The sequence below is a fragment of the Nyctereutes procyonoides genome, unplaced genomic scaffold, assembly GCF_905146905.1.
Source record: "Nyctereutes procyonoides isolate TBG_1078 unplaced genomic scaffold, NYPRO_anot_genome, whole genome shotgun sequence".
Lineage (NCBI taxonomy): Eukaryota > Metazoa > Chordata > Mammalia > Carnivora > Canidae > Nyctereutes > Nyctereutes procyonoides.
This window is the reverse complement of record NW_026575046.1, coordinates 36,389,385-36,414,148: the sequence shown is the minus strand read 5'-3', so window position 1 is coordinate 36,414,148 and position 24,764 is coordinate 36,389,385. Positions and strand designations below refer to the sequence as shown.

Sequence of the window (24,764 nt, the reverse complement as noted above, 5' to 3'; positions counted from 1 at the left end):
AGCCATTGTAGCTCTCTACATAACATATTTGGGATGAGTGCTCTTTGATTTATTGAAATATTACAAAATAATCAGTTAATCCTCTAATCCCTCATCTCAGTTACAAGTACTTTCCTGTCTTATTAGTGGAATTAATGGATTATTTGGAGTCACTTTTAGTTTGCTTTTCTTGGGACTCTTTACCCCTCTCAATCTGTCTACAGAGCCCTGCTATAACTTCATTATCCAGCTCTTCTGAAATCTGTCCACTGGCTTAGAGGAAACAGCACCGTGAACAGTGGGAGTAGTTTTTCGAGTTGTTTCATAAAACCATGATATTAACAATCACAAGTAGGACCTCAGCCCAGAACTCTGTGCTTGGTTAGTGCAGGGCTTGGTGAAGGAAGGGTTTCTTAGCTTTGGAGTCTGGACTCGGTGCTGTTCCCTGCTGAGAACCATAAGTTACCAGTAGCTTGTTCTAGGAGAGTAATAAGTATTGTTGTTTAGCAATTGTGTTGTTGAAATTCAGCTCCACTATGTCTGACAGTATTTATCTAAAATACTTTCCCTGGTGCGTGTTCAAGTTCCAGTAAACCGTGTCTTATTGTGCGACCTTTTCATTTTCCAGTGAAAAGGGATCAGCTCGTCAGATAAAAGCTACAAGCCAGAGTACAGGAAAAATGCGTGCTCAGAAAATCCAAGCATGATTGAAAACAAGATGTGTTAAATCAATGCGGTTTATCGCCTGCCTATTCCCGGCAATTGCTGTTCTAAGCTCATTCTGAACACACACTGGATGATAAAAGTACGGTGTCAAGCACTCGCTGGGGTGGGAACGTAAGAAAACATGTTTATCAGACAGGCTGGGTGATTTTACCCCCTTGATAACAGTTATTGTCAAAACTCTTTGGGAAGAAATCTGAAGAACAATTATAGAAGGAATATTACTCTCGTTATATCAGAAGATATGCCAGTCGGGAAGAAAATTATGGATTTATCCTTAAATGCTAAGAAAGACAGACTGTGTTGGCTTTCAGTACTTAAACACCATCATCCATTACACAGAGAAAATCATCCTCCTCTTCTACTTCAAGTGAGCAAATCTGGCTTTGAGACCTAATCATAAGTGAATCCAATTAAAAAAAAATTCTAAAGTGAAAAAGATTGAAAGGCCAAAAAAAAAAAATCAACACCAAAACAAAACAAAACACACACACACACACACACACACACACACGAAGATCTTTAAGCTTCTGTTTGCTTGAGGGATTTAATTTTAGTTTTAAACTTGTATCAAATTTGGAAATCTAAATTAAGGCCCTTGAAAGGCCAAGCTGTTCAGAGCACATGATAGGCAGTAACAGGGGCAACTTTTCTCATCAACTTTATTACAATTAGAGAGCAGTACAGTTTTCCCTAATTACTATACGTTCACCTACTTCCTATTTTAGATAGAGTGTAACCCTCCAGGGCAAGAAAGGGTCTGTTTATGAAGAGATGCTCTACTTCTGCCAGTGACTTCTCACCAATGATCATCTAGAAAATACCAACTGGTTGTGATATGAAATAAGTGGGTTTAATGTATCTCAACAGCATTCTGTGTTCTCTTTTCCCCAAAAGACAAATCAGCCTTTGAGAGCCCAATTCAAACCTGACAGAAAACACAGTTTCGTGATCATTTGTGGGGAAAGTTTAAGATAGCAGGGTGGCCTCCCCACAAAAGCTTTGTGTTTGTTGACGGTGAGCTTTAAGTGAAGAAACGTGATTTTTTTCGCCTGTACAACATCAGGAGTCTAGGCACAAGAATTCTTCCTCAGGTGGATTTCTGTTTCACAGATGCTTAGTGAAAAGGAGCCATTTAATTGATTTGCTACCAGAACTTGTCAATATGTTTCAAATTGGGATTCATCAATATTAAAATAAGGTAGTCATCCTGAAAGAGTAAGTAAAGCACTGAGGCTTTTGTTCTGATTTGTACAGCCAGCACTGTCTGTGCCTCAGTTTCTCACTTTGGAATTGAGAGTAATGATTTTTGACATGTATGTCAGGAGGAATCACTAAGATAATGTGGAGGAGTCACTGAGATAATGTCTATAAAGCACTTGATGTTCTTGGGAAAAGGGTCTTATGTGACCTTAGGGTGTGTTTAAAATGACACCTCAACAAGGAATCATCATGATTGTTAGCATCTATTAAAAGTCTTCAGAGGTCCTTATAACTTAGAGAATACGTGAGGTTTCAGATGCAAAAATCTTAAAAATTAGTTGTAACTTGTCAAAGTATAAACTGGTATACATTTGGTAAAGGATACTTAGAAAGTGTATGTGTCAAAAGACTTGAATTGTACGTATTCTTTTATCCAAGAATTTCTCCTGAGTGTTGTTCGTTATAGCACTTCTTAAACCAGTGAAAATTTATATAAATTTATATAAATTTATAAATTTATAACCAGGGAAAGAAGGCATACATCCCCATTAACAGGGAATTTGTTACGTAAATAATGACCATCCATATAATGCAATATGCTACAACCCTTAAAAAGAATGAAGGTGATATAAATATGTACATCATCTATATTTATATAAAACAGTATTGTGAAAATGTCCGAAAGCATATAACTAATATAAATGATGACTGTTTATGAATAGGGTTATAATGGGGCCTTTATCCTCTTCTTTGTATCTCTTTTGTGTTTTTTTAGACAATAAGAATGTATTTGTTTTATTTTTTTTAAAGATCTTATTTATTTATTCATGAGAGACACAGAGGGAGAGAGAGAGAGGCAGAGACACACAGGCAAAGAGAGAAGCAGGCTCCATGCAGGGAGCCTGATGTGGGACTTGATCCCCGGACTCTAGGATCACGCCCTGGGCAGAAGGCAGACCGTTAACTGCTGAGCGACCCAGGGGTCCCTGTATTTGTTTTAGATTTAGAGAAACAGTAAAGTTGCTTCTATTTTAAAAAACAAAAGCAAGTCACTCTGGACTCTTTCTCCTGCTCTTGATTGCTTTTGCTTCTTGTAGAGTTATTAATTTCCAAATGTACACAGATTCTTTGCATTCCAACTGACAGTCCTGACGGTCTTTCATCTCTTTCTCCAAGAGCCTCCGTGCTTCAACATCCTGGGTTCTGATCCCCTTTCCCTCTCACTTTCCCTCCTCAGTCTATACCTCGCCTGCTCCCCAGCTCTGCTCCTTGTGGACTTTGTAATGAGGCCTCAGTCACATAAGCCAACGAGTACCTCTGATGCATCTTTAGTAGACAGCAGTAGTCACTCCTTCACTTGATTTTTGAATCTCAGGGTTGTTGCCACACATACAGAAGTTGAAAGGCTACAAATAAGAAGTCAGGGCACGCTCAAATTCAGTTTAGAAATTTTCCTTTGGCTCCTATTTTGGTAAATTCTGCCCATGTTGGCTTCATCCTGACACCCTTCTGGTTCAGCTACAGCTCTCTGCAGCTCAGTGAGCCTCTTACCAAACCTGTCCTGAACCACACTGGCTCCTGAGGCCAGGCACTGAGCTGCACAAGCATTTCACCTTGAAAGCGGCTTTGCTTGCAAGAGGTATGGTTTTTGGTTTTGTAGGGAGTCCATCCCTTCCACAGAAGAGACGATGGACCAGAATGTCACTTATGCACGAAACATCTAGGAAGATAGTGAAATATCGAAGTGCCTGGAAATGCAACAAATTTCTTCATTAACCATATTTCTGGCTCTTGATTAGGTTTCTGGTTGATTTTTCGGTTTATATATTTTAAAGTCAGTCTTAAAGATAGGTTTGTGAAGATAACTTGCTGTTTTATTGTGTACCTCTGGTTGTTAATTTAGTGACTGAGGGAAAAATGGGGCCATTATGGAACAAAAAGCCTCGCCTAACACATATGTAATAACTCTCATGCCCAGAATGGATCTGCCTTGAAGGGAAATGCTCCGCTGTTACTCCTTTAGTTCAAATATAGAGTAGTCACCAGGGAAGCTTGGAGACCCAGGTGCTGGTTTTATCATTGCCTCTGCTATGAGGTTTTATTTATTACTTGGCATAGAGTCTAGATATTTGTTTGGACATTAAATGGCAATAGAATATAAATATTACCTTCCTAATATCTGCATTTCTTTTTATTTCCAGTCAAAATGACATCATGTCACACAACCATTAAAAAAAGGAAATTAAAACCCCAGAAATATGTTAAAGCGCTGCAGTGAGTCGCTGAGCTATAAAAGCAGAGGAACTCTGTGCGCTAACACTGGAATGGCACCGAAAGTGCTTTTCCTGTGCTGTTTGGGAACACAGCTCTCCAGCCCCCCATTTCCATTGTTTCCAGGAATCAGTATCCGAGAAGTTAAGGAGGACGGAGGAGTGATTTCTCTAAAAAGAAACTCTGAAAAGAGAAAAATCAATTTTCATAACTGAGGAGGCATCCTTCTTGACTACATGATTTTGATTCACAAATTAATCCCCTTAAGAGAATTTCCTTATTCGATGTGTTTGTGAAATGGATAAAAGAAAGAAAGATAGAAAAAGACTAACGGCATGAAAAGGCCACAAATCGCATGTATATTTAGTTAGAATTTGCTCATTACCAAATGTTTTGAATGGATTTTGTAATCTTGTCATTAGTATTAGTGCATAAAATCGAGTTGTATTATTTTAAATGTTCTTTGCATGTAGCATTTCATGCTGCATGATCATTTGGACACTGGAAACAATAGTTTTGTAAAACCAGAGTTTATCTGTCTTGACCAGGACCTCTGTTGAAGCCCACAGAAGGGCTCTGCCTAGATTGGTTTTGCATAGAAAGTTACTGGTTTCCTTTGGAGGAGTCTGAAATTGTGAGATTGGGAAAGTACCCAAAGCTATTTATAAGCATGTCCAACACAAGGCCATATATAGGGGTTTGATTTTCTTTTTTAAAAGATTTATTTATTTGTTTGTTTATTTATTTATTTGTTTGTTTCAGAGAGCTAGAGTAAGAGAGAGTGCAAGTGAGCACGTGAGATCATGAGGGAGGGAGAAGGACAGAGGGAGAGGGACAGAGAGAATCTTAAGCAGACACCCGGCTGAGCGCAGAACCGGACATGGAGCTCTATCTCAGACCCTGAGATCATGACTTAGGCCGAAATCAAGAATCTGACGCTTCGCCAACTAAGCCACCCGGGCAACCTTGATTTTTTTTTTAACCATGTAATTAACTTCTACTCTTTGAAAAGTAATGACTTTGATGCCCCTGAAATTCCAACTCCATGCATAGATCACGTGCTGTCTACCACTCTCCACTCACTAGTATCATATCCTAGCTATGGGTGAGAGGACTGTTCTGAAATCTCAGCTGATACATCTGCCCTGAAAACTTACTTTCCTGTGTAGAAGCATTTGATCTTGCTTTCTATGCATTTATAGGAGAGCTTCAGACTTACTGTAGCATATATACACAGCTCCATAGGGTCCTACAGAGCTTACTCAGCTAACATGTATCTATCTCCAAGTTTAAACAGGATAGTTGAAAACATCTGGAATTCAAATGTTTGTGGCTCCTCAATAATCTGATTGCCTTAAATCCGTGTCTCCTATAAAGTGTAGTGTGACCCTAAGCAAAGACTTCATGTGAAACAGGAGCAGGGGTGGTAATCTACCGTCTGAGCCTTGGGAAGGCAAGAGGGTGGACTTCTGAATGGAGGGAAGCCTGGGTGTGAAAGTTGGAGCTGCGTTCCAACTCAACAGAGTAGTTCGTCCATCTTTTGGAGTTGGATTACATATACCTTTCAGGAAGTTTATTTTCAATGGCTTTTGGTGTTGTGACACAAAACAGTTAATTCTACAAATGCCATCTGGACATATGGTAGGCACTAAAAATGATCATTGAATCAATGGAGAATTTATTATCTTGTCAAATTTTTCAAATGCCTACATTGCTCCCATTCTATTCCAATGATTTAAAAATTAGGCCTTTTAAAATTTGGGAGTACAGATTTTTCTCAAGTTCTGAGCTTCCTTTATTCTGCTACTGTCCCTGCCTGGTTTAGGATGACCTCTGCAGCCCTCTTCAGAGACTGTGGAACAGGTGTCTGGAAGCAGAGTCACATAATGCTCTATCATCCTTGCATTCCTTTTGCAGTCTATAGCTTCATCTGCTTTTCTTTTTTCAACCTAAGATGCTCATGCTTCGTTATTTGTGGTTAATTATGCCCAATTAAGTTTTTTTTTTCTTTCTCTACTAGATTCCCAGAATTGTCCCAAGTTTTAGGGGGAAAAATTGATTAGTCCCATTTCTACTGGTGCCTCCTGAGTCCCGTGCTTGAATACAATGAGGTCACTTTGTTGAAGGATTAACTTTATATTACATTCTTGCAGAGTAGACGTATGTCCCTAAGGTACGACTACCCCCACTGATGAAATAAATATACCATTCTTTATGATTCCTCCTCGTTACCCTCTCTGTTGATTTTCAGAGAGTTTATGAATAGTCACATATTTATACAACTGGCCAAAAGTATACTACTTATTTTTCTTATGGTCTGTAATAACCTATGCAAAGTTATTAAAGGGTATACAGACCCCTTTTAAGGCATAGTTTCTTATGTCATTACTTTATACAAGGAGGTCAAATTCCATCTCAGCAACAATCTCTCGCTCTTAACCTTTTTCTCCGATTATAAAAGTAATATATGTTCATTGTGGAAAACTTGGAGAATGCACAGAGCAAAGAGAAGGAAGAAAAGCACTTTAAAATTCACTTTTTAGAAATAACTACTGTTAGGCAGTCTCTACACAGATGCTTTTTTTTTTAAATTCTATGTACATTCATTTTATAAAAGTAACTATATTGTACATATGCTCCTGGAATCTGCTTGATAACCTAGGAATATATTATATATCAATCAATATTTTTCCTACAGCATTGCTTTTGAGGACTGCATCATATTCCATTCATTGGTATGCCATGATTTAACCATCCTGCTCCCTAGACATTTAATCTGTTTTCAGTTCTTTTGTTTTTTGTTTTTTAATTAATAGCCTTTATCTGATGGACCCTCTCACTGAGAAATCAGTTATTTTTCCCCTAGTCAGTGCAATCAAAGAAATCATCAGGCACCTGTGGATTTAAGACAATGAGCTTTGTCTTGCATTTTTTTGGTGTGTGTTATCTTTGTCGATAGCACTGGACCATGCCATTGTAGTATTCAGTATCTGAATTAAGGGAAGGTTATTATATTTAAAAATATGAGTGTAAAGCAAATCATAAAGGCATGGGAAATAAATTAAAAGCCTTTGTCTTACTATCCAAAATATTTCCCCTCACATCGTATACTTTCCATAGAGTAGATGCTTATTTTCCTTTGAATAATGGGTTTAATATATCTAACTCAATTACTCTTTGTGGCAGCAGAATGACTTCTCCTCAGCTCTTTAGCTATTAGTTCCATATGATATTTGAATTGGTTCTTTTAATTGCAGATATTAAGTGTTGGTCATTCTGTTGTGTGTTGGCTGGTGGACAGAGAAACACATCCTCCCCATACATGTCAGACATTCATTTAACAACTATGGGTTTCTTGACACAGTAGGAATTAATTCATTATGCAAACAACTGAATGAGCAGGTTAACAACTCAAGTTTTATTGGTGGCTTAGAATGAAAAATAAAACCAAGAATTAGAATTTTCAGGATGCTGAATTATGTCTTCAGATATTAAAATGATGCATTTAATTGTCTAAAGCTATTTTTATGGTTAAACATCTTTGATGGTAATTAGTATTATGGGTGGGGGATGGATGTGATATATAACTTAAACCTAGGTGCCCATTCCTGTCCCTTCCATGCATTTCTTGATTAAATAGTGTGGATTTTACGAGTAACAGCTTCCCTGCATAAAGAGTTCTATGGCTTTTTCTCTACACATCTAATTTGAAAAAAGAATTCTTCTCAAGGGTTTAGAAAGTAATTCATAAAATGGGAGGAATAATAAATATTGTGCCTTAACTCATATACTAGTATAGATAGAGAGATTTGGTACACCTGGGTATAATTTTAGTTAATTTCCACAAGAGACAGGTTGAAAGTTTACTGTTTGGAAGCGGGGGAAGGAGGGAGAAGATGGCTAAATCTCATATTTGCAAAAATGATTACATTGTCTTAAATGAAAATGCTACTCTATTAACAACTTCAATAAGCATCACATTTGGGAAAAAATCTTTTCAATAAAAAGTTACCTGAAGTTCACTCCAACTTAAAATATACAAGTGAAGAAAAAGTACTTACTCTGATTTATGTGTCTTTTGGAGGTGTAATTATTGGCTTTTTACTCACCTATGTAAAACAATGTACTTTTGTAAATGGATTTCTGGCCACTTTACGCAGCTTTTTTTTTTCCTTACATAAAAAGTAAGCACTGTCAATCAAGGAATTTTAAGGTTTATTTCCTCTTTAGAAATGATTGATAGCCTTTTAGATTTACAAGTTGACAAGTTAAAGGGTTCTATTGGTATAATTATGTACTAAATTCACAGTCTTTCAATTTAAATGTCCTTTTAAAACCACAAGATTATCATACCTGTATTTTGAAAAGTGGGCCAGTCAGTTTGGGTTGGTATACAAATTGCTTCCATTAGCCTTGGGACCTATTTGAATTTAATACAGTTTTTTAAAGTTAGTAGTAGTATGAATCTTACTTTTAAAATTTAGGTTAATGGAAATGCATTTTAAGTAAAGCATGTGGCAACTTGTTTTCTAATGTATAGCTAAATGTCAGAACTACAAAAACTGTCTTTTTACTCTGCATGGGAGAAAATATGTAGTTGAAAACGTTAGTTACACTAAAAAAGAAAAGAAGGAAAAATACCCCCCCACACACCTTCCTATTACTTAGAGGATACAGAGGACGTGGGTAGAGGACAGAGCTGCCATCTTTTCCTGGTCAGATGAGGAAGGCTTGATATTTCATATCTTAGGAAGAAATTTGGAAAATTCTAGACCAGAGTCTACTTTGTATCACATTTAATTCAAGGATGCTTTGAAGAGAGTATAGACTGTATGGGTACAATAAAGCCCATTGTCTCCAAATATTATTACAAGTTTACTCTTCTAGTCTTTTTAAGAATTTTTCTTGGAGACCCAGCTGTTCTAAGCTAGTGCTCCACAGAGGCTGATCTTCTTCCTGAGATAATATTGATGTTGGTGAATGAGTCTGTCATTTTAGATGTGAGGGTGTTGTATCAAGGGCATTTTCAACACCTACCACCTTGCAGGCTCTATCAAAGGGTAGAACAGGCTTTCTATGCCAAGAAGATCCTGTCTCCCTGCTCCTGACCACATTCTTGTAGGCTTACTTGCCATGGAGGCCTGAGGTATATCTGCTGAGGTCCACTAGAGATTTTTCAGTGAAGCAAGTCCTTGTTCTCCTGCTGTTTGTAATCTATAGATAACTGCAGACAAGCCCTTGAGTGTTTTGACCTGAGCTTCGAAGTAGTGAATCCTAAAACTTCACATCAAATGCCATTTTACTTTCTCATTTTGATTATGTAAGGAATATAGAATTTGGCCAGAACAGCAGAGTTCAGGACCTGCTATTAATGTTCTTTTGAGTGTGTCACTGCCCACCATGGTAAATAGCAGAAGTAGATGGTGGGAATGTTCAGCAAGGGTATTGTGCATCTGATCACCTCATGATCTAATTCAAAAGTACAAATTAAACTTTGGACTTCCAGTTATTTTCATACCATTAGTGTTACGTTCTGTTTTATTTCCTGAAATTATTCTAATCATGTGACTTTTTCATTGCAGCGCTCAACGAACCCACCATCGATTATGGTTTCCAGAGGTTACAGAAGGTCATTCCTCGGCACCCTGGTGACCCTGAGCGTTTGCCAAAGGTCAGGATACTTCTTTTTGGGGTTATGGTCTCTGGACACTTGAATTTAGGGAATTAGCAGAAAACTTTGCCATTGATAAAAATTAGTTCCTAGATAAACAACTCAATGTTTATGTCCTTTGTGCATTTGGTACTATAAGGCAAACAATATTAAAGGTAGCAAGCATTTATGTGCCAGGGAGTGTTATACTTACTTTTACATATATTATGTCATTTCTTCCTTTCAAAAACTCTCTGAAGTTGGTACTACTACCAAGAAAATAATAAAGCAAAGAGAGGTTAAATCATTTGCCCAAGGCCACATAGCATGTGAATTGGTAAACTGAGAATCAAACCTCTATAGCCTGGCTTCAAAGTCCAGGTTATTAATCACTGCATCACACCAACTCTCAAGAGGAAAAAGAACACTGACTTTCTACCTATGAGGATTTATACTTATCCCTGGTGCAGCTAGAGCTCAAAAGAAACATATTGGTAGATCTTGCATCTGGACAAGTAAGACAGGGCCTCTTACCACCAGGGGCATCCTCCTTAGCTGGAAAATAGGGCACAAACATGTGAGAAATCAAACAAAAATTCAAGACAGAGTAATATATGTCATGCAGCAACATGTTGTTAGTTGCTAATACAGAAAGTAGGAAGTTCGCATTTATTGTCTGCTGTTCCATACCTGTTGGCACTGTTGGCAGCATTTCTGTCTCTATATCCTTGTATCAGAGAGATCACCGCACATAACTAAATCATAACAGGAAGTAACAGGTACATTTAAAGTACAACTAAAGTTCTGGGAGGACTCAGAGTCTCTACTATATTAACTAACAGTTAAATGCTAAGGAATTTCAAAGTACAGATTTAGTGGAACTACCACTCACCATTTACTGACAGTAAAAGGAAGTTGCAATTTACTACACAAATGAAAACTATGATAAATTGAATGAGTAGATGAGGGATGCTCTCCTTGCCAGAGTAAGACTGGAGATACGGCATTTCTAGGTCTGTTTCTCTTGTAAAACACTTATAAAAATGAAGTTGGTGTCCTCCCTAGCTCAGCCGACTTCTTTTGGGGATCAGTTTATCATCAAACCCTACCTGTGTGCCTGGTGCCCTGGGGAGCAGAGCCACCTGTAAATACAGGCCTCAGGAGAAAGGTGTCCCCGTAGCTGATGCACAGATGAAAGGAGCCAGTAAGAGAGGAGAGGGACACCCCTGATTAAAGAGAGGAAGACCTGTGACCAGCAAGAGCAGCCCCTCTCTACTAGACCTGGGGCAAGAGACACACAGGCTTCAGTTTCAACCTTCAGGTTCCAAGGACCTTCTGCCTGGTGCTGTTCACTTCAGGAAAAACTTACTGAAAGCATTTCACCTTAGGAAAAAATCATATGATGTGTCAGGCCTCCATCTTACACATCCTTCTCTTTCACCCTGCCTTATTCTTGGTAAGCAATGAAATAATCTCATAGTGATAGTGAATGGCAATCTCTTTCTCTAGTGCAGATGTGCCTTGGAGAGATTTATTTTAAGTCCCTCTGCCTAGCAAGAATCTAGCTCCCATGCATTTTCTATGGGACTGTAATTGGTCATTTTATAGCACAATGATGTGATCGATGTGTGTCCACCCAATGGTCAGTGCCATGGGTGTCTTGGTGGTACAAAGAAGGCATGGCCACAATGCCAGATTTTTCTTAATCTTTCCATGTGGGGATGGTCTTCACTTTACATTGGGCATTTGACGTCTCTAGAATCTGCTAAAGGAACTGGAGAGTCAGATTGGTAGGGGTAGAACAGATAGATCAAAGGCACTTACTAGCCATGCAATTGTGGTCAAAATTCTTTTTTTTTTTCCTCCAAAATTCTTTACCTCTCTGTGCCTCAATTTCCTTCTCTATCAAATGGTGATGGAAACATTTTATACTTTTTCTGGTTGTGATCTTAACCACTTATTTAGCACTCAACAGAAGGTAGCTACGATTATTTGCCAGCTGAGTAAGAGAGGCATCCTTGCTTCTGAGGGCTCTTCCATCCAATCTCTGCAGAGCAGGAAATCCTAATCCTGGTGAGCAGTTGAATGTGTGATTTATCTTCGGTGCCTCAGTTTCTCATCTATAAAATGGGGACAATAATCATGCTGACTTCACAGGGATCATGTAAGGATAAAAAGAGGCAATCCTGTGGTCACCCTCTAGCACAGAGCTCTAGCTCACAGTTGCCTCTCTGTAAATATTTATCAAAAAACCAGAAGATAAATCTGATTTTAAAATTAAGGTCTAAAGAAACCAGGAAATAACTTCTTATTCATAAAGAAATAAGAGAAATAAGAATATAGGGCTGAGTTTTGTGTACTTTTAGACATTTTTATAGTTGCACATCATGTTCAGAAATGTTGAGCAAACAGCACAGGCACGTGTCACTTCATCCCCGGTGGCCTGATGGTGAAATTCCCAGCCCTCTTTTCCCGGGTTTGGGAGGAGTAATCAGGACACAATGGATTTGTGTGTTAAGGAAACACTCGGCAGCCTGCAACCAGCCACTGGACTGTGCAAGGGCTCTGGCCAGAGCCCACCCCAGGAAGCTCGCTGTGTGACTCAGATCAGAGTGCCTGTCCGCCTGGCTCGCAGCGTTAAGGTGGAGTGAGAGTTCAAGAGCAGGGTCAGGAAGTGGCGGATGGAGCCAGCTCGAGGTATTCCTGTGGACTTGGGAGATTTATACTTCTGCTGTCCATTGTTAGGAGGATAAAAATGGGCTCCACCTTTCTTAGAATCATGGTCAGTGTTTGTCAAACAGGAGTGTTTCAGTGAGCCATGGACCACACACCTTAAAAAACAAACTGCACTTTATTAAACCCATGTGTTTGTGAATAGACAAAGCTAGATTCATACAACCACCCACATATTCTGTCAAATGAAACTGCTCCAAAGACCAAGCAGACAGCTTTCCATAATAATATGCCTTTGTATACCGGCTGGTGCTTTTTCAAAGAACTTGTACATGTTTTGTTTTATTGGAGCCCGTCTTAGGAAAGAAGTTGGGAAAGCAGACATTATTCCCATTTACCAAATGAAAAGATGGGAGCAAGCTGAATCCTTCTCCATAAATCATTTTGTCCCTGAAATCATCATTAGTGATAGTGGCCGTATGCACAGATCTAAAATACCATAATTATCCTCAGCCCAGGTGTCTTTGGGTTTCCTTTTTCATGTGCACAGGGAGAAGGGTGGGTAAAAATTTTAAATGGAAACATTCTGTCCTGTTTCATACAGACTTTCTTCCCTCTCTGGATCCTGGCAGGAGGGTGAGGAACATGTGACCAACTTTGGGGTAAAGGTTGACTTCGCATATAGTGTAGAGGTGAGGGGATGGGGATCGTGGTCAGTCAGAGTCTTTGAGACTCTGGCATGCATAATGCAATGCAGAAACACGGAGCGAGGAGTTGTCTCCATTTTGAAGGCCAGAGGTGTCTCCAGCCCCTCTCAGTTTACCGGTTGTCTTCCTGAGTGGTCAGCGAGCATTGGCACAAAGGCGGGGAGAGTTGGTGAGACTCACCGGCACCCCATGTGTCCGCAGTGAGTCCCAGGGAGCAGGCTGCCTGACTTCACACCAATGGTGCCCCTGGCACTGCTTTGTCTAGGTATTCGGAGAGTACAGAGGCCTAGAGAGTGAGCCCTGAGTTCAGACAGACATGGAGTTTGAAAACCAGATCCACTGTTCTGTGCGGTGACTCGGTCTCTCCAGCCTCTGTTTCTCCTTCTTCTTGCCATGGCTCTGCAGTGTTGCTGTTGGGCGTTAGTGAGATCATTTATGCAAGGAGGCCCCTCTGGGGTCCAGCATGACTTCCGTACGTGGAGACTCCAGTCCCTGCAAGGTGGGTGCTCCCTGTTCCACAGGAGTCAGAGTTCCAGAGGGCTGGTGACTTGCAGTGACTTCACAGCCAGCTCGGGGGGGGGGTGGGGGGTGGACGACCAAAAGGTGAGGCCTCAGGCTTGATGACCTCACTGGTACTGCGGCGCCATGTTCCCACTTTTCCTTCAGATCTGGAAACCCGAATCATTCTGTCTTGAGGTGACAGCTCCTCCCCCCCACCCCTTGCCTCCACTTCACTCCTACCCTACTTAAACTCTTGCCAGCTTTCTCTCATCCCCCTACTGAGAGGGGTTGGCTTGGGGACCTCCATGGGGCAAACTTTTTTTTTTTTTCTGCAAGAGCCAATCCCTCTTTTAGAGAAAATAAAGCAGTTTGAGAAAAGTAACAAAGGCGGCATTTGTGTATTTTGCTTTATGGAGCTGAAAATATCTGGTAAATTGATCCAGTGGGAGTAATAAATACACATTACTTTATCTTGTTCTTCATGTCCTATACCCCTGAGCCTTGATAGAACAACACCACTTAATAGACTTAAAAAAAGAGTAATTACACTCATTGGTTGTGTGATTTTTCAGCCCTCCCAGCCCTGCCTGACCTTCTAATTTAGCTCACCGTGTCTAACTAATGCATTTATATTCATCTTTTATGAAGCATGTATAGTACAGAATTGACTTCAGAGCCTTTTTCAAGCTGTCCTCCCAGGTCTCCAATCTGGCTAGTAGAAAGGAGAGTGGGAGCCATCCGAGAGTGGGAGCCATCCATCTCTATACGTTCACATGTATAGATAACACATTCTCATGGCTCCCAGCATTTTTTTATCTTTTATGAAACATAATAAAAAGTATTTATTACATTTTTACTTTAAAGCTTTTATACATTCTAGCATTATTTACAGCTAAACATGCAGGCAAAAGATGCGAGTGTTTTTAAAATGATTACTGTTAATGTTTCTGCTTGTCAGAAGTGCTTAAATTTTCCTGCACTTTGTCTAAAAACTTAGTACTGTTGCCTTTTAAGAATAACACATTTAAAAGATCTTGCAAGTCAGATTTGCAAACACTGCTGACAGTTTGTGATGAATGATATTGCAAAATTTGCAAGATGTTTGTCATTTTGCACAGCCGACATATTAAGGAGCGGATTAAGAAATGCGAAGCCCCTATGGAAAACAACCATCCCAAACAAAACCCAAAACAAACCTCAAGCAAACCTTGAACCCAGAGAACACACACACCAGAATCTCTCACCCGGGTTTTCTCTCCCAACTTCCCACTCAGCCAGTGGAACCCAATTGTTCTCAGTGCATTTTCTCTCACCATATGGTCTCCTCATTACCATACACTAAGAGTCCATATGGGAAACTTGTGAAATGAACTGTATTCATTTTAACTGCCAGATGAGCAGCCTTTTGCTTTGCAAGCTTAGCTTAAGTCATCTGCTGTCTTCATGTTGTTATGGCAACACGGCACCAATAAAAAATTCTAATCTACTGTAAGTGATCACAGTATTTTAAGTGCTTGCCTATGACTGCCCCCAAAGGGGAGGGGGGAAGGAGGGTTATATTCTTCCAAGGAGCAAAGGGTTGTTCTTCATTCCAGCAGGTGTCAGTAAAGAAGCCAGTGAGATGGGGAGAGCTGCCGGGGTGGCTGTAAAGTAGACCTGGATCATAAGGGGTGTGAATTGCTGAGGAATGGATGGTTCCAAGGATAGACTATAGATACCCTTTGGGAGGGTCTAGGGAAAAAACAAAACAAAACAAAACCTCAAATGTCAAAAAAACAGTTCTTCCAGCAGACCTGTTAACTCTGCTGGAGCTATGCAGCCTGCCACAGATAAAATTCAAAATTCTAGACTACACAGGCAGCAGATCCTTTATGGAAGCTTCTCCTTCATTGGCATGTGAAAAAATCTCATCGTCCACGAGTCTGCTCTTCCTGTACATGGGAATTAGTCATTTCCAACACCATGCTAATTAAGAGTACCTTGAAGTAATGGAAACAGGCAGCAACATCCTTAAATATAAATCATTTTCACCTCCGCAGGCCACATGATATGTTGCATCTCTGTCGCTCTATCTGTATTGAAAGTGAATGTTTATAGTCTCAGTTCATCAGTTCACATTAGCCTCATGCTGAATATTTAAACACAGAACAATTTGAACACACCATGAAGGAAGACAGTGACTGCACTTTCATTTGGAACAGCAAGGCCTCATCTAATAATAATTTAGTAAATCAGCCATTTAGTGGCTCAGTTGTGCATTGCATTGTGCCAAATATTATTCAGTTCAACTGTACACTTGCAGAATTGAAATTCAGACTCTAGTCACAGGCACTGTTTTTGCTCAATGGAGAGACAAGACCCAAAATCACCCTCCCTAAAGAGCGTTCGTGTTTAGTGATTTATCATAAATACAGTGCTGGGGCAAAATATAACTGGAGTTGGCTGTATACAATGCATTCTAATTATGCTTTTATTGTTTTAGTCTTTATGCAAAGACTATCCATGATTCAAAACCTGCAGTTGCATCAGTGAAAATACAAATAAGAAATCTTTGCATAACCACATTGCCTGTTAGCAGAAAGGGGGATGAGTAAGGGTTTCAGAAAAAGGTAAAGAAAAACCTTTCATCTTTATCTCCCACACTGTGACACTGGCCACCCTCTCACCTTGGGCATTCTTTTATTTTTGTCATTTGAGGAAACTCTATTAGCATTATATTCAGGAACCCAAATGACTCTACTCAAACAAAAATACGGAAACAAAAGCTAATCATATGGTATATTGAACTTTTAGAAAAAGCACACTTGGGTTTGAACACAAGAAACACTTTGTCTCTGCATTCTCTTGTCAAAAGAGAAGACTGCACTCTGGAATGCAGTCCCTTTTCCTCTGCCAGAAACCTTATAGGCAAATTTCACAGCCTATTTTGATAATGTGCTCGATTTAGAGGCTTGGTGTGCCCTCTACTTATGCTTCTTCTATCAGGGGAGTTTAGCCTCTTTCTGTGCACCCCTGTGATTGAATGTAGAATCGTGTGTGGGGGTTAGGAGGATGCATTTTTTGGGGGAGGAAAATTGTGGCTTCATTTAAAAAAGCCCATGATCCTCACAAGAACTATGATTTTCCCTTCGACTTATTTTTTGGTCAGTTACTCTGCTGATCATTATTGTATCAGGCCCATTTTAGAGATGAGGACATCAAGGCCAAGTAATCTACTCAAGCTTATGCAGCCAGTAAATGCAGGCTGTCTACCTCATCAGACTTCCTCACTGTTAATCTTTTCAGAATCTTTCAGTGTCTTGTAAATAGGACTGTATCTCAAATAGCACTCAAGGCGCATACTGCACATGGACTCTAAGAATACAAATAATTTGCCAAAGTTTTCTGGAAAACAAGTGAAGGTTATCAATATTAGTGCTTGCTATTGCTCAGTAAAGCACTAACTATATGTCCACTGAGCCAGATGCTGGCATTAACCCTGCTTTACAGATGAAGAAACAGGTACTCATTTACAATGGTAGCAAGTGCCAGAGCAGGTATTTGAGCCAGCTATATTGAACCCCAGAGCTAGGATCCCTAAGCACTGCCTCCTAGAATTAAGAAAAAGGAATTTTAAGGAAAAAAGACCATTTTACAATCCAATCCTAAAAAATCCCTCAAGCTTGGCCAGGGCTGGATGGGGAAAGGTATGGGGGGATGCAGTGGAGGAAGAGGGAAATGGTAGCATGGACTGAAGTTCGTTCCAAAAAGGCTGAGCCAAGCAAAAGTGGCAGCTGGCAGTGTGAATTAAAAACATGCACATATAAACATGGGAGATAATTCTTTTTCTCTTTGGAGCAGATTCATTGTCATCGGGACATGTAATATCAGCTGAATTCTGGAACCTCTTTCGAGTTCTTTAGCACTGAGCTCTCGAGGAGGGTGACCACGTTTATCCTACTTGACATCATACCCTGTGGACTGGGGCATTGAATGTAATCACTGCTTAGTTCAGGGAGAAGTCACAGGAGGAACAAGGGGCTACTCATGGCTACCTCCCCACCATCCAAAATCCTCCTCTTGGACTGAATTCTTAGAAACAGAGACAACTAGGAGGTAGGTCTTCAGCCTTAAGTTACACTTCAATTAAGCATCAGAGTAATAAGAACAGCCCAGCAGTCTCGAGGCAGTGGATTTTAATTGCAGTTATACTCAGGACCATCTGTAAAGCTTTGGGAATTTACAGATATCGTTCATCTGGAGGTGCGTATCATAACTGATGATGTTCAACAATTTAAGAAGCAAAGCAAACTATATTTTTGCCTCCCTTTGATAATCCTTAAAGTACAACATAGTTCCAGCATGCACATATCACTTACTCAAGTTTAACTATACATACTTGTCCCAAAATATAAATATACATGTACATTTGTATACACACACACCAAACACCTAGACATAGATGGAGACGTACACATACACAGGTATGGCAGTAAATTTCTCTGTTTACTCAGTGGTCCTTTTACTTTCAGGCCAGATATTTATTCTGCTTTGCCCTAGGGAAAAGGAAGCCACAATCCAAAGACAAAGAGAAACAGAAGTAGTTAATTTTCGACTTTTGTATTTCTAAGAGCCCAGGCCTTGGCGACTTAAAAGATTTTCAAGGGTAATTTTGACTGTAGGCAGTTTTTGTTTCATGTGCTGACTTTACAACCTACCCCTGAAAAAGGCACCTCTGTCCATAGCCTTCTCTTTAAGCAGAGACTTTTATCCTGATCAGAAAGTCGATTTCCAAGGCCACTCAGCAGGACCTAACCCAGAGCGTCGGTCTTAAACCAGTACAATGAATTGGAATAAGAAGAGCCGGCCAGAGGTTACCAAGTTCAGCTCTGTACCTCCAAGCAGGTCATATTCACAAGGGTGCAGACACCATTTTTCACTGTATTTGTGGCGGGAAGCACCCCAGGCTCCCATTCACCAATTACCATGACACCATTTAGAAGAGAATGCCAGGAGACCAAAAAGAGGGGGGAAAGCCATTGTCATAACTCTTCTCAGGAATACCTGGTTTCACAATTTATACTTAACTGCTGACACTTGAAAAGTCGAACATTTTGGTAAAATGAATCAAGCTGTAATGTTTCTTTTATGAGATCCCCTTGCAGGAGGGAAGGGAGGTTTGGCACCTTGTGGAGACCAACCTTAGTTATCCATCATAGTAGTCAGCTGTCCTAGCCAGCTTCTCAGAGGTCACACGATCGAACCGACAGCTCTTACAACTGTATTATTGCTTACGGAACAGGAATTGGGGCACCAGATAAAAATTACCTGGTCTAATAGGCAGCGAACAATTTTCACTCAATAAAATTATAAGCCAAATCATTCATTTCATAACACTCTGGCTAATTTATTTGTTGACCTTTTATTATCCATAGCTCTTCAGTGGTATTAACTGCAACTCAGACAAAATCTCTTGTTCATTTCACTTTCATTGATTTTTTTTTTTCCATTGAGGCAATAACGGCTGCTTGAAAACAGCCTTTTGCTTTCCACTGTAAAAGTCAATCATGTAAGTTAGTATGTCTTACGTTGATACAGCTGCCTTAGCTTACAACCTACTTTAATTTCATGTGATTCAGAAGCCTTCTATACCATGTTTGCAACAAAGGCACAGCTTTCTGGTGTGCCTCTAGCCACGTGGCCTGATGGTACATAATAATATGTTTGAGAAGAAAGAGAGGTCTCTCATCTAATCTGAACATAAAATCAACTTTAAAATTAGAGGAGGCTCAGAAGTCCCCCCACATTTTCTTTAGACTGGGCTAGAATGCCTCCAATGCCTCTTGTATTAATAGCCGTAGACCCTTTGGATCATTTAATTCCTTTGTTCTGGAAATTCTGCAGATTTTAATTGTGGCTTGACTTTTATTTTTCTTTAAAGGCTATGGACAGTGAGTGTGTGCTAAAACATTCGGTAAGCTTCAGCTAAAGCTTCTTATATAATAAAATACTATGAAGTCTTTAGAATGCAAGGTTGTAAAATATAATCGTTACACATTTGGCATTTTATGCCTCCCTGGAAATAACCACTTGCTACCTACACCTCATGTATGCTCCTCCTTTCCATTTCAATTTACTCTAAAGTGGTCCTTAGCCATAATGAGAATGCCCCTTTCAACAGAAACATGTTTAATTACATCCATGCTAAATGTAAGTGACTCCTCTCAGTCATAGGGCTTCTGAGTAAAGAGCGCTTCAAATGTGACACTAAAGGTTCCTAATGATCTGCGGTCAGTTCTCTTTCAAGGATTCATATTACCAGAAAAATGAAGAATTTGAGGAATGTCTCAGAGGACTGGAAACTAAAGAGCACTCAAGTATTATTTTGGTTTGTTTTACTCCTTCCCTCCTAGCCCTCATTATATGACTTTTTAGAATGCAGAGTCCGCCATTGTAGAATTTTCCATTTGGCTGAATAAACATGAAGGACTTCGGGATGTAAAACCACCTTCCACATATATCGCCTCTTGGTACAACTAGTATTTATTGTTTTGTACGTCTAGCTCTGCGGGAAATGGGCTGCGAGGAACTTCCAATTAGGTTTTCAGCTTTCAGGTGTTCCGATCAGCCGTGTCACCCAGACTTTCAGAAGGAAGCAGGGAAAGAGCTAGAACTCAGAGGCTAGTGAGCTGGGTATGCTGTTCAAAATCTGGACCCTTTGATAAACTCTGGAGCGAGGAGGCACATGAAATTCATGCTGATTCCATTGATGGGTGCTTATCTCTTCTAAACCAGGAGTGATCGTGCCACTCCACTTCATTTAATGTTGCTGATATTCGGGCCCATTGCCTCTTGAATCCCCTGATAGAGCAAAGCAGATTGGTGATAGATGGGTATCAGGCAAATGTGCAGTGACAGAAAGTTATTGTTCTTTCTCAGAAACCACCCAAGCCAACTTAAAGTTGCAGTTTAGCCTCTGTTTTCTTCTATATCCTGCAAAAACACTTCCCGCCTGAGTGAGCATAAAGCCAAGCAAAGATTGTCCTCCTAAATTGCTGAAGTATCCTTGGGCTTTAATTTTATGAGGGGGGTTCCCAGAGATTCAAATCTGATTCAGAAATTTAAAATTAATGTTGGGTTGGTAAAGGGGCATTCCTCTGGCTTTATGAGTTGCTCTGAAAGAAGGAAAGTTCAGTTCATATCCTCTGCTCATTTTGGTTTGAATCACTCAAAACACTGAACTAGGTTTATAAATGGACTCCAAATTGGACAGTTAGACAATCTAGAAGGCTAGAGATGACCAGTGAATATGAGCTTATTGCCTACACATTTGAAGGCAGACACTGAAAGAGAAGATTCACATGGAAGGGGAAAAGTCCCCAGAGATTCTACTGTCATGAACCCAAAGGAAAAATGAATTAGCCATATCTGCATGTCAGACATTATATGCCTGGCTCCCAAGACTGTACAAATACCTAAGTATTTCTAAGGGTCTAAGAGTACAGTTAATAAAAAGCTGATGTACATCAGGACCAACCTCATGTTGCTAGCAGCCTATAACTTGAGATAATGTCTGTACCCAACATGATTCATTATATTAATCACAAAATTAAAATGTAAGCACAAGCCAGCAGGACTAAAAGAGCAAATTCATAAAAGAAAAAAAGGTGGCATAAAAAAACCCCACAGTGAGCAAGACTTGACCTTGGGGAATTTATATATTGGATTAAAAGGTCTGGAGCCAAATGGAACACCAAATATAAGTCTTCTGCTTTTATAAACCAGGACAAATATATGCCTTTGTCATTTCATCATATAAATCAAGCATGTACTTTTAAAAATCAGAAACCATCTTAGAATAAACTTTTCAATGAAAATTTCTCAAGGCCTGTGCTTTTCTGGACATTGTGCTAGGGGCTTAGAGAAGTGATCAAATATTCATGGCCTCATAGGGCCTACAGTCTTTACAGAGAGTGAAGACTTACATAGTTAAAATCAGAGCAACACAGCCATCTACTGCTGTGCTGTGCTGTGCTGGATGGGACAGTCAGCACTGTTCTCAGAGGAATGAGAGAGATTAGAAGCTGTGGTGAAGGGGAATTCATTCTGATAGAACAGTGTCATTCTCAAGAGCCTGGGGTGTGATGTCTAACACTTGAGTTAGGCAGTGGTCAGTTGTGTGGACACAGAGAAAGTTGGCTGACCTCTCTGAGTTCTTAGTTTCCTCATCTGCCAAAACGGTGGTGTGGACAGCACCGTAAGAGGCTCTCTGTGAAGACTGATGAGTTAATGTTCCACTTTCCACAAATGACAGTAATTTTTATCATTAAGCAAACCATCATCACCACCTTTATGGCCAGGCTTTGGAGGATGAGAAGGCATTATAAATGGGCACAGATATCAGCCAGCATTCCAAATAAAGAAAAGGTGAAAGGAGTGAAGGCCTGGAGATGGTAAAGAGCCAACATTTTGCTTCTAGGCTAGAGAGGACTAGCTAGACAAGAATAGAGAGCCATTCTTCAGATGTGTAGGGAGAGGAGATTGGATAGAGAGGGTAGGACCAGATAGATGATAGGGAGAATCTTCTGTAATGCCCATTGAACCCTGTACCTTAGTTCTAAGTAGATAATATGCCTTGAAAAGTGCTGGAGAGTAATACCAGTTTGTTGACTGCTGGGGCAACAAGAAACTCAAACATAATTTGTTAATTGATGGGGTTGCAACATAGGAAGTACAGATGAATCTTCCTTCCTTATTTCTAGTCCATTCAACATCTTTATTATAAAGGCTCTGAAACATAAGTAAAAACCTATAACAATTAGCCTTGAACTGTTTCTCGGAGTTGGGTTTCCCCAGTTTTCCTGTAGAATCTATATAGCTTATCCCCTTTTTTCTTTGCAGAACCTCTCTCACATTATTATCAGCCAATGGTCATAACAGGATAAGGGAAACAAGGTTTTAACTATGAGAGAAAATAGATTGGTGAAAGTTGTTGTTTTTAATGAGTAAAAATTTTTTTTGCTTCTTTAAGAGAGGAGATCCAGGGGCATGAAAATAAAAATACTGACTCAGGATGTAGATTGGAAAACAAGCATTAGCCCTATAAGGAGACTCTGGGGCTTTTCAATATTTAGGATACTAGTATTTGTCTTCTTTATTCCCTACTGGGATATTTTTTTAATCTAAGGATAGGATTAATTATCTTAGAAGAATCTAATCTCTACCTTCATCTTTTAAACTGCAAACAGGGAGATGTTTTAAACATTATGAAAAGAAGAGAAAATCTCTCCTGACAAATAAATGCCTTGAAAAATTAGATATTAGTACTAGTCAAGTGCTCTTTCTTTTCAGAAATATTAAAATTGTATATTAGCATGGAAGAATCCTTATACTATACTCCCTCCTAATGCCACAAAAAATAAGACTTTAGGAACAATTTCAGAGACAAAAGATTATATTAAACATCCAGTTCTTCCCCTTATGGAGAATTTCTTTCTTTTGTTTTTTAACATCCCAGGTTCAATCATTTCCTAATGTGAAATTACAGATTTTTCAAATTATCATATAAAACTGCGAAAAAATTACACTTGTGACCACAGAAGAGATAGCATACACTATCAATTTGATTTTAAAAGGCATACATCTTTTATACTACCTGTCATTTTTATAATGCCTTTTACAAATTTAATCAATACATTTTAACATTCTATATACTTTAAGTGCAATATACAATAAATATTCAAGTTTCATCTTAAACATGCTTTAGCCTTTAAATTGTTAAAACTGCAGTGCCCTTTCAATCTACTTACATAATGTCATAAAATATACATTTCAAGGTAAATGAAGTCAGCTACTTCAATTTAGTCCCTCAAACTGGTAGTAAATGAGAGGTTAACACTATGGTGCCAAACCCATTATTGAGTAAATTTAGCACCTTGGACAGCTCTGTAAAATCTTTATTGCTTTCCTGACCTGCTCGTCATGTTCTGTCTGTGTGTTCAGTGGCTCTCAGCTCTGATTGAAAGGCAATATATTAGATCCCCAACACAAACACGCTTGGGGGCTAGTTCACTGGGAGCGTAATGACATGGAGGTGAGAGCAATTTTCTGGTCACCAAAATCCAAGCACCTTCCAGGTCCGTTGCACTAACTCATAGAGGACCCAGAAATTTCCTTTTCCCTTCCCATTTGCAGAAATAACTAATAGAAGCTGAATCACACTGGCAAAGCTGAATCAAATGTGGGCTGTCCCTTAAACCCCAAAGTCGATACTGCAGTAAAGGACATTTTTAAGTGGGCAAGATATCATTTAAGGAACTCACTCTCAGGACAAGAAATCCAGGTTCACTCACCACAAGACTGCTGGTCTGAAGTGATGCGGGGCTATAGACCCACCTATGGCGATGTGCCTAGTGGGAAAGCATGACCCAGCTCCTTGGATGGAAGAAGGATGTAACTTTATGAAGCAAGATTCACATGTTTCATTTTCAAAGGATTAATGGTGGTTAGAGCTCTGAGTATTGAACAAGCAGAAAAAGAAACAATTGGATTGTGTCATTGGAAAACTTTATCGTCAAAAATATATGAGAATAAAATGTATAGCATACAGTGGTAGTTGGATTTTTTTCAGATTTGTGAAAACTTCAAAGATCTTGGAGCTTATTTTGAACTTCCCTCCTCCCTGGTTCTGTGAAATTAATTAAAATAAGCACTGGGGATCCCTGGGTGGCGCAGCGGTTTGGCGCCTGCCTTTGGCCCAGGGCGCGATCCTGGAGACCCGGGATCGAATCCCACATCGGGCTTCTGGTGCATGGAGCCTGCTTCTCCCTCTGCCTGTGTCTCTGCCTGTCTCTCTCTCTCTCTCTCTCTCTCTCTGACTATCATAAATAAATAAAAATTAAAAAAAAGAAAAAGAATAAAATAAGCACTGCTCAGAGTCCTCAAAGATGGTGTTCCAAGACTGAAACTCACAAGTGCAGCTTCCAACTGCACCTCATCTTGCCTTTGACAAACAGGAGGCTTGTTTTCTTCCTAAAATGAAAGGAAAGAAAAATACCTTCTCTGCCAAACCCAAACAC

General features: G+C 39.6%; 1 protein-coding gene across 4 annotated transcripts in view; it reads left to right on the top strand.

Annotated features, from left to right (window-relative positions):
• The window catches only part of EBF1 (EBF transcription factor 1), a 385,879-nt gene that overhangs the window by 342,097 nt on the left and 19,018 nt on the right, over positions 1-24,764 (top strand). For all 4 annotated transcript variants that reach the window (XM_055325553.1, XM_055325552.1, XM_055325551.1 and 1 more), the window contains exon 11: positions 9,759-9,847. In XM_055325553.1, coding sequence (XP_055181528.1) covers positions 9,759-9,847 — 89 coding nt within the window. The remainder of the gene's footprint in view (positions 1-9,758; positions 9,848-24,764) is intronic.